This window comes from Trachurus japonicus, chromosome 5 (assembly GCF_045865225.1).
Source record: "Trachurus japonicus isolate A0001 chromosome 5, Traja_1.0".
Classification (NCBI taxonomy): Eukaryota; Metazoa; Chordata; class Actinopteri; order Carangiformes; family Carangidae; genus Trachurus; species Trachurus japonicus.
In genome coordinates this window covers 5,805,961-5,816,659 of record NC_140911.1, presented here as the reverse complement: position 1 = coordinate 5,816,659, position 10,699 = coordinate 5,805,961, and the positions used below count along the sequence as shown (strand labels likewise).

The window sequence follows — 10,699 nt, the reverse complement described above, 5'->3', positions numbered from 1 at the left end:
ATATTGAATCTGTTTCAATGGCTACAGTTGACAGAGTGATGTAGATGAAAATGTGACTGGAACGTCTGGATGTGCAGGAATGATTTACAGTACTCTAGGTTCAGTACTATATGTACTGCAACATTGTTTACGTAAAGTTGTACCCCCAAAGAGTGTTTCTTATGTTTGTTGTAGATGACTGTAGTGTATTGTTCCTTTGCACAATGCTGTGAACAAATCAGAATTGCAAAGAGCATATGCAGTAGAAAAGTGAAACATACATATTCAGTATCTCCACTAAATACAGTAATGTGTAACTTTACTGTAGTTTTCACATGGCTACAAGTAGTGTATAGTGCTGTCTTGAGCATTTTCAGGTGGAATCATCACTTTTTGCATTGGAAAACACTTAGAGAATAAAGTGTCCTAATGATGACAAAGCCATTTGACTATCTTGTTCATAAACGATGGTGTCAGGACTTCTCATTTTGATGACACTGACAGTTTCATTGACATGAGTACTTGCTTCTGAGGGATGGACAATCCATTTTGAGCAAGTGACGCGCTTTTGCAGGTCATCCACTAGGTTTTGCAGTTTGCAATAATTCTGAGAAATGCACTAACTGTTGTGCAAATGTTAAGAGTGATGTGAGAAAAGCACCAAAGCGATTGAGAAAAACTGTAAAGGTCAACATCATTTACCTTTTATGTAAATCTCGATAACTCATCATTCTTTGAAGCTTGTTTGTGCTGTTTGGCCAACAGTGATTCCTGTTGGATGTCGCAGTGTATGATATAAGTAAGTACGGCAGCTATTGATATGAAATAACATTATAAAGTGAATTTGGTGGTATAAAGTGGTTAATTCCTCTGTTCAGATTACACAAACAGTTTTTTCTAGGATGTCATACAAATACAGGTGCAACTGTTCTGAGTCTGAATGAATAAAAAATAAACTGTAGTTGTACACTCATGTATACAATCCAATCACCTTTCTTATGGTATTGCAATATATCACAATATCGATATATCGGTAGCGTATGCCGATACACAGCTCTGTATATCAGGACTAGAAGAAGAGAGTTATCAGTCGAGCTCATAGGACATTTTATAAACTGGTGCATTTGTGCTTTTATTATGGTAGGAACGAGGAGCCGACAGCAAATGACATGAAGCCAAGGACCTGGACCAGGACCAGGACCAGGACCTGAACCCAGGACTCAGCCATGACGGTGAACACTAGGAGACGAACGGTTCGTATCATGGTTTTGGGATTATTATTTTTCCAACTCAGATAATCTTCAGTTTATCTGTTCCTATACAACCCCACATCTACAGTATAATTAATGTTCACAACTGACCTTCTGTTGAGCTGAGACAATAGAATCGAACAGACAAATATTTATTCATGAACCTTGATATAAACAAACCACGAGGTGAGCTAACTAAGCTTAACTAACGTAGCTAGCCTCTGTTTGATCAGCTTTAAAAACCAATGACTGAAATGCTGTTTTTTTTTTACTCTCCTATGTTTATTAGTAATTTCAAGAAAACTGAATCCATGCACTCATGGAGTTAATAAAAGCAGGATACATCATGTGAATATGTTATTGGCAATATCAGAAAATGAGGGAAAAAAACAAACAAAAACAACTTGAAAGAAGTGAACTGGAGGTTCAGATCCTCCATGTTGATGCATGTTTGCAGTATTAACAGTTGGTTTTGAAGTTGATATACAAAAGAAAATAAGATAAGAACACAAATGAGCTATGACAAAGATAAATCATCATTTTGGATATATTGTGTTTTTATTTTGATATGTTTCTACCTGTCTGTGTTTTTTTGTGAGCGTTGAGGTAGGTGCTAGAAAGAAAAGAGTCAGTAAACATGGGTTTTCCTGCATTGAATCATCATCATTGTGGTTTTTGATTCTATAAATGTTGAATATATTAATGGAAAAATAAACTTTATTTTCAATCTTAAAGGGATAGTTCAACATTTTGGCAAATTGGCCCATTGCCATAATCTTTATAATCATAGCAGTAGGTTTGTTACCTTTAATTGTCGGTGTAAGCTATTTTTAGAACGGCGGAGCAGAGCCGTGAGCTGCTCATAGCTACGCTACGGAGGCTCATGGGATTTCTTGGTTTCCCTCATCAAACTCATCAAATGCACAATCCAACAACTCCAAAACGCTCTGGTGGACAAGTTGTGACCTGTACATTCACCACGCTATGAGATAATAACAGAACGTTACCAGACAGAGTTGTTTTAGAGGGAAATTCATGCAAAACCGCTGATGCACGTTCCTGTCCAGGGCAATTTTTCGACAAGCTGTCTCTGCATTTGCCTCTAAAACAAGTCTGAGAGCGTTTTGGAGTTGTTGGATTGTGTATTTGATGAGTTTGATGAGGGAAACCAAGAAATCCCATAAGCCTCTGTAGCGTAGCTCTGAGCAGCTCTGCTCTGCCGTTCTAAAAATAGCTTCCACCAACAATTAAAGGTAACGAACCTACTGCTAAAACTATAGGGCAATGGGTCAATTTGCCAAAATGTTGAACTATCCCTTTAACTTTAAATATATGTAATATTTGCCTAAACTTAGACTAAAAGCTTCAAGAGTCTTTACAGTTCAGTTCAGCCCCTCAGGTCACAGGGTCAGTGTTTTGCTGAATGTTTCAGTTTCAGTCCCTGAGTTCAAAACATTTTCAAAAACAAAAGCCTCCCTCTTATTTTTGGGCCTTTTTGCTTTCTCTTTCCTTTTTCTTCTCCTTTTCTTTCTCCGCTTTCTCTTTCTCAGCCTTCTTCTTCTCCTTCTTTTTCTCGTCCTTGGCCTCCTTGTACTTCCACTTGGGCGGTTCCAGGAATCCCTTGTCCTTCTTCTTCTTTTTCTTCTCCTTCTTCGGCGTCGCCTCCGTCGGCCTGTTGATGTTGATCTGGGGGATGCAGCCGGACGGGAACACGCTGTTCCTTCTCGCCATGCTGCGCGAAATGAACGTGGAAGCGACTTTGGTGGAGGCCAAGGAGATGATGCTCTCTCGCCGCTGCGTGTCGGCGCAGCACGTCGCGGCGATGGACTCGGCGGAGTGGATGGAGGGGATGATGTGCGACACGGAGCCGTTGCTGTGGCACACCGAGCTCTCCTCCAGCTCCTTCTCCGGGTGTCTCTTCAGCAGCTCCGGGACGGCCAGACGCCTCTTCCCCACCTCGGGGGGGCTCGTCGGGCAGAGGGGGCGACATCCGGTCGAGATCAGGGGGCTGTGGACGCTGGTGGTGATGCGCACCATGTGGTCCATCACGCCGTCGTCTTGAGGGTCACGAGGAAACCTGAACCCAAAGGTGCTTTTTATACGCTGGGTGATCTTCTCCCTGGCACTTTTCTCTCCCACGGCCCTGGCCACTCGCTCCTCGAGCTCGGGCCACTCGGGCACGTAGCTCTCGCAGAACTGCTCGGCCCTCGGACGCATGGTCAGGCGGCGCATGCGGTTCAAGGTCTCGTAGCGGCCTGTTTTCAGCGCCCAGTCCCGAGCACATTTTCCTCTTGTGGTGTCGATTGCGTGAATATCAGCGCCTGGAAAGAAAGAAAGATAGAGAAGAGACAGATGAAACGAGAGGTGGTTAAAAGTCAGGAGCTTTGCCTTTTCAGCTTCTTTTTATGATGTGTGTCAGGGAACATTTGACTCATTCAACCTTTATTTAAAGAGGAACTATGCAGGATTTGTAGCTTAAAGCGATAGTTCACCCAAGATTGAAATTTCACTCATTATCTACTCACCCTCATGTCGACTAAGGGCTGGGAGAAGTTTCAGAGTCCTCCGTGGCTTCTCTGAGTTACACCGGGGCTCCGTGCAGCACTGCATGTCAATATAACGGTTGCAAATGGATACCAACTGTCTTCGTAACAAAAAGACACACCAAAAAACATCCAAATACCTCCATGCTGCTCGTATGTAATGTCCGTCTTGTATTGAAGCCCTGAAATGCGAATTGTCCCGAAAAAAATGTAATAAGTCCACTTTTCAAGCTTGTTTTGTAGCGGAAGCTTCTCAAAGCTCCTCTTCCCGGTTCGTCATATCTGGACAGTTGGTATCCATTTGCAACCGTTATATTGACATGCAGTGCTGCACGGAGCCCCGGTGTAACTCAAAGAAGCCACGGAGGACTCTGAAACTTCTCCCAGCCCTTAGTCGACATGAGGGTGAGTAGATAATGAGTGCAATTTCAATTTTGGGTGAACTATCCCTTTAACTATGCTACATTTTTATCTTAATTAATCAGCTTTTGAGCAGTTGTGATGGTTTAATAAATGACTTGTAACTAGCTCCAGGGAGAATGGAGGCTCTCTGCCTTCCACCTAGCGTCTCTTGGCTGAAAACCAACCTTGTAAGATCAGAGCCTCCGACCCGGTGTCCCAGCTCTCGTCTCTGCGGCACCGCCACACAAACGTAATGCGCCCCGTAACCCGTAATCTCTTGTTGATGACAGATAAGACTACACAAATATACACATGATCGTAACATCGTATGATATATAACGTTATCCACCGCTCTATTGATTGATTTCTAGCCGGCTTCGTTGAAAACAAATGCACTGGCCAGGAGGAGGGTTACCAAAACAGCGGAAAAGCCACCAGACTTGCATAGTGCCTCTTAATATCAGGAAATCATTGAGGGGGGGCATAATTTAGCTTGGTGGGAAGAGCAGGCTTTGCTACATGTCGTTCCCCCTCTCTCTGTCTCCCTATTCTCTGTCTCTCTACAGCTGTCCTGTCGATTAAAGGCCTAAAGTCTCTTTAAAGGGGACATATTATAGAAATATCACCTTTTGAAGGCTCTAAGGCTCTTTAACATATATTTGGGTGTTTGGCTCGCCTTCTGGCTCCCAAAATGTGAGAATTGCCAAAATAATATGTAATATACCACCCCTACCTGGTGCCAGTAGAAGGGGCGGGGCAAACAGTGGTTCATTTGCATTTAAAGGGACAGACACTGAAACCAGCCGTTCTGACCAGGGCTGTTTTGAGCGGATTAAAAGAGCTGTGATGTTTGATCCTTGGGGTATTTTGACCAAAGCATGTCACAGACATCTCTTTAACACCCCTGGGAACTATTTTAATTTGTGGAAAAGAGGCATAACATGTCTCCTTTAAAAAAAAAGAAATAAGAAGAAATCAGGGAGGAAGTCTTCTCATCATGTCGAGAAAAGCAGGAGCAGAATGATTTATAATCATGGTTTTAAATTGACTTGTGGTACAAATGTGTTGAGTTTTAATGTGTGTTGTAACACAAAAGCAAAAAGGTGTTTTCCCAAAATGAGTATTTACATGGAGACTTTTAATCAGCTCAGTGTGCTGGGTGAATGACTGTTGGAGCAGTGTAGTGGGGAAGTGATGACGAAAAGTTTCCATTTAGAGCTTCATAGATGAACAAAAACCAAAGTCTGCCAACTTTGAACTGACTAAGATGTCCACCCTCGTCATGACTAAGATGAATAATGGGGTCACTCATTGGTGCATTGATCTATTTCTATTATATTTACAAGTTCTTATAATATTTAAGTCTCATTCTGATTTAAGTTGTTGTTGTTTCAGTTAGATTTCCCCATTGACGGATGAATAAAGTCTTAATTTATCTTAAATTATCTTATCCAGGATTAAGTCAATTTAAGTCTTAACAATTAACTAGCATACAGTGACATCTAATTAAAAGTTCAACCAACAGTCTAATCAGTTCACAGCTTACACTGATTATAACAACAGGAATGATATTAAAGAGTAGTAATCAATATCTATATTGTCCAGCCTTTGCTGCCATATTGAACAATGAGTTGCAGAGATTTTAGAAAACGTGTGTTGCCTAAAATTAGCTCTAGTGGCTAATCTAGAACCAGCCTGTGAGACTAGTAAATCTATGATTACTGTGTGTGTGGTAATACTGGATAACGACCTCAGAGTGATCCCTTAAACCGGTCTGGCGTCACTGGCACATGCACTCACAAACAAAGTTAGTGCCAGGGTTCAAATATGGACAGATAAACCGGCGGGCTGAGCTATTCTCACTGCTACGGTTCATTTTGAGCTGCAGGAGTTTCAGATTAACGAGCTAATGTCAGCGTTTGTTTGGGGGAGCAGCTCCAACTGTCCTCGGTCACAGGTTCCTTCATCACTGGGTGAATAAGTCAGGGAGCCTCAGTGTAAAAATAAAACTTTACTAGTGGATCTGAAGAATGCAAATGTACAGTCTTTTGTTTTTATGTGTACTAAATGTTTTTGTTGTTTATTACTTATTCATGATGGTTTGATTTGTTCATGTGCTTCTAAAATCCACAGATTCTGAGGTATGTCACAATTTATTTACAAAATCGTTAAACTTGTTTCCATTCATCTGTATAAAAACAGCTGGATCAAACGAACAGAAATGTCATATTTCCATCACGTCATTTTCCACCGCTTCAGGTTTGACTTTTAATGACATCCTCACGCTGCGCCCCGTCTTCCTCTTCTTATTCTGTGGTTTAATGACTCATGAGTGGAGCCACAAACTGTTTATTTCTAATATTACACATTTAGATCCTAATATTAATTCTGTCCAGTTTTTTTTTTTGTCTTTTTTGCTCCTTATCTTCAAATTGTAAATTGTATCTTGATGTACAGAGGGGTAGGCAGGCACAATAATAGCAATTACTTGTAGGACAATTAATCGCCAACTGAAGTCTCATGATTGTGACTGCCCTACTTGTGATGTGCATCAAGTAAAGCAAAGTATGATAAATCATTTCTGTGACGTACCGGCCATGACGAGAGCAGCCACCACGTCGGTGCGTCCGGTCATCGCAGCTTTGATGAGCGCCGTGAAACCTCGGCAGTCCCTCACTTCGGTGTCTATTCCAGCGTAGTAGTTGAGCAGATACATGACTGTGTTGATGTGACCTGTAGAGACCAAGGACAGCAGCGTGTTGGGAAGATGTTGGATCAATAATATATTGTTTTGAATTGGTTGCATCAGATCTTAAAGGGATAGTTCACCATTTTGGCAAATGCCAAATGCCATACCAGTAGGTTCGTTACCTTTAATTGTCGGTGCTGCTCAGAGCTACGCTACGGAGGCTCATGGGATTTCTTGGTTTCCCTCATCAAACTCATCGAATACGTTAGAACGTTACGACAGAGTTGTTTTCGAGGCAAATTCAGAGACTGCTTGCTGAAAAACAGCCCCCGACGGGAACGTGCATCAGTGGTTTTGCATTGATTTACCTCTAAAACAACTCTGTCTGGTAACGTTCTGTTATTATCTCATAGCGTGGTGAATGTGCAGGTCACAACTTGTCCACCAGAGCGTTTTGGAGTTGTTGGATTGTGTATTTGATGAGTTTGATGAGGGAAACCAAGAAATCCCATGAGCCTCCGTAGCGTAGCTCTGAGCAGCTCACGGCTCTGCTCCGCCGTTCTAAAAATAGCTTGCACCGACAATTAAAGGTAACGAACCTACTGCTATGACTATAGGGGTTATGGCAATGGGCCAATTTGCCAAAATGTAGAACTATCCCTTTAATATTTCTTTACTATTTAATTACAACATCATTGAAGCTGGTCAGTTGCTTGTGTTGCCACTTTATTGCTTCAACCCTGTTGTGTTAATCTCTTGTGTGCAGGTGCGACTCACCTGCTTGAGATGCGATCATCAGTGCGGTGTTGCCTTCGTTGTCCTGTTGGTTGATGTCTATGAACTCACAGCTGTGCAGTCCGTACACGATGTCTATGAAGCCTTTGCAGCAGGCGACCATCAGGCCGTTCTGTGAGTGATCACCAACCGTAAGGATCAATAACACAAGATCATACAGTCATTTAAAATAGATGTGCATCTCTGTAGTTGGAGTCAAACTGTGTTATTCTCATTGTGATGATCCAATTTAAGGAAATGCTAAAAGAAATAACAACCAGAACTTATGACAAAAGTAATTGATGACTCACAAACTCTTTTTATTAACGCAAAAATGTCAGATTGAAACTTTTTTTGTTATGTTTTTGATTGTTTTGTTTACTTTATTGTAAGACTGTTGCTCAGTGAGGGACAGGCAATATAAGATGTATCTTCTCCCTGCTCCTTTCCAACCAGGGAATAAGAAAGTGTTGTGTTTTGGTTTGTCTATTGGGAAAGGTCGTGAAATTACCTTGGCTGGAACAAATGAAAAAGATTAAATAAAAATGAAATTATTATTATTATTATTATTACAACATCAGAGCTTTTGTGTATTCATTTTTATATGAAACTGTAACAACTCAGCCACAAATTATACAAATGAAAACTCTTATTTTGACACCACAACAGGAGCATGAAGAGTTTTGTCAGCTGTGCAGGAAGCAAATATAGACAACTATGTAATAACATGTGCAGTGTGATGTTAGTGTGTCACACCACAGCTGCTCCAGATGTGCATTAATCAGATAAAAATGTTAGTTTCTATATTTATTTTCTTACACATTCACACTGAGCTGTTTGTTTGTGTTTCTGCAGCTTTGTTCGGTGTCCCGTGATGTTTCCGATCAGACTCTCACCCAGCCGTTGATGTCCAGCTCCATCGCCTCCTCCTTCGTGACTCCTCTCTCCATTATTTTCCGCAGAGAGGTGGGTTCGTTGCGGGCGCAGGCCTGGTACAGCCTGGACGCCGCGCAGCCGTTGGCCATCCCCGGAGCGTAGTCGGGGAGGACGGAGTCGTCGGAGAGGATGCTGTCCGAGTCGGACTCGCTCCCCGACACGGTGGAGTCGTCCTCATCGGGGCCGGAGCCCAGGTGAGGGTCCTCTGCTGCCGTGGCCATCTTCTAACAGCAGAACAGGTGAGACGGTGCTGTGTCGATTGTCTACATCTACAGAGAAATCACAGGTAGAAACTCATCAGGGGGGAGGATAGTATATACGGTGGATGTTATATACGGCAACAAAGGTGCAGCCAGGTCTGCTGTGGACATGGGCGAATGTTTCCTATGTTCCTATGTTGTTTCCTATGAATGTTTCCTGGAAAAACTCTCTGTCATTACACATTATAATAATATTGTCTGTGTAGATTCTCATTTGTCCAGGTAAAAGGCATTTACACAAACTGATGAAGCCACTTAGATAAGGGGCGAAGCATCCTCAAGACAAAAACTAAGTCCAGTTGACTTGATTCAATGGCCTAGATATGATAATATTAATAATAATAATACATTGCCATATTTGTATATCATGGTCACCTCACATTATGATATTTTTTATTTCATGCATACCTGCTGTATTAGTATATTTATATTATTTATACATCATTGTCACTTACGTTGCAATATTTTTACACCATAGTCACTTTACCTATCAATACGTTTATATCAGGCCACCTTATATACTTATATCCTCAGTACTTGTTTTGCACATTGCCTGGTTGAAGGTTGTCTAATCTAATAATAATGATAATAATAATAAGTCAGAATCATCTCCTCAGTGTGGGAACAAAGTTGTTGGTCACAGATCAGGCTCTGTGACACAGGGTGAGTCCGTCAGTCAGGGATTATGAGTGTGTTATCTGTGTGTCATGGAGTGGGCGTGGCCACAGGAGCTCAGTGTGTGTGTGTGTGTGTGTGTGTGTCTTCTCTGTTGAGTAACTGGATCAGCATCTGAAAGCCCGGCTGAACACACACAGGAGCTAAATGAGGAACAAACCTCCTCAGAATAACCACAGTCACATGTGGCTCTGGAGTCAAACTCATGCAGAAGCTAAAAAAAAAAAAATCACTAAAAACTTATCAACACTCATAAATAAAAGTATTTTTTTTCTCCCCTCCCGACACTTAAAAAATACAGCGTGCATGAACTTCAACCACAAACTGAGGGGCAGGTGTTTCTGAGACTGAAACCAAACTCAGCTCAGAACTGGGATTTCAGTTTGTTTGACATCAGTGACTGTGGTTTTTTTTACGAACATCGTCACCACCCAGTCGTTAACACTTTGCAGGAGAAAACACGTCTTCACACGAGAAACGTTCAAACAGTCGATTCAGTTCAGACACGTGAGCCCAACTCCAGTTTCATTCAACAGAAGAAAAGCAGTAAAAACTCAGGCAGAGCTGCAGCATCCATTACTATAACGTAGATTATGTTATTGTTACTTATTATATTGTCATCACTAACTGACTAAGTGTCAGTGTGATGTAATATAAACACAGAGAACACACACTCACCGTACAGGAGCTTCAACCAGCTGTAAATCTCTCTATCTTCTCCTTGGACGACTTCTGACTTCTTCCTCCAGCTCTTTTCTTCCTACTGAGCGTCCGTCAGCTCACACACTTTTCTCCGCAGGCCCGTGGACTCACATTCACACAAACACTCACACACTTTACCCACTTCTATCCCACATGTTGTGGCGATGACATAAAACTAAGAGGAGGAGTCTTCACAAGAGTCTTCACACACTCCCTGTGCTTAGCTCATCCCACTTACCACAGCTTTATGGAGCGGATTACTGCTCTGGACATTTTCATCTTTTAACACAACACAACACAACACAACAACAGCTAATTATATATTAAATGAGCTAAAACTGAGGAGATGCATTAGTATTTAGTTCTGTGACATGTCTTTTTCCTGTTGCGTCTTTATTTTTGGAAAATAAGTAGATTCCCATGTGCTGATAAACAGAGTATAGGTACATCTAACTCACAGCATGATGGTACAAATAAATATAAACAGAA

General features: G+C 41.7%; 2 protein-coding genes across 2 annotated transcripts in view; one reads left to right on the top strand and one right to left on the bottom strand.

Annotated features, from left to right (window-relative positions):
* Positions 1-2,579: 2,579 nt before the first annotated feature.
* ankrd33ab (ankyrin repeat domain 33Ab) lies at positions 2,580-8,794 on the bottom strand. The gene is made up of 4 exons (XM_085775762.1): positions 8,534-8,794; positions 7,641-7,770; positions 6,767-6,907; positions 2,580-3,550 (listed from the first exon to the last, which is right to left on the bottom strand). The coding sequence occupies exons 1-4, from the start codon at positions 8,792-8,794 to the stop codon at positions 2,709-2,711; spliced, it is 1,374 nt and encodes a 457-aa protein (XP_085631888.1). The 3' UTR covers positions 2,580-2,708.
* arhgef25b (Rho guanine nucleotide exchange factor (GEF) 25b) overlaps positions 8,605-10,699 on the top strand; it is a 37,405-nt gene continuing 35,310 nt past the window's right edge. The window contains exon 1 of the mRNA XM_085775756.1: positions 8,605-8,812. The gene's annotated coding sequence lies outside the window, so the exon portion shown is untranslated. The remainder of the gene's footprint in view (positions 8,813-10,699) is intronic.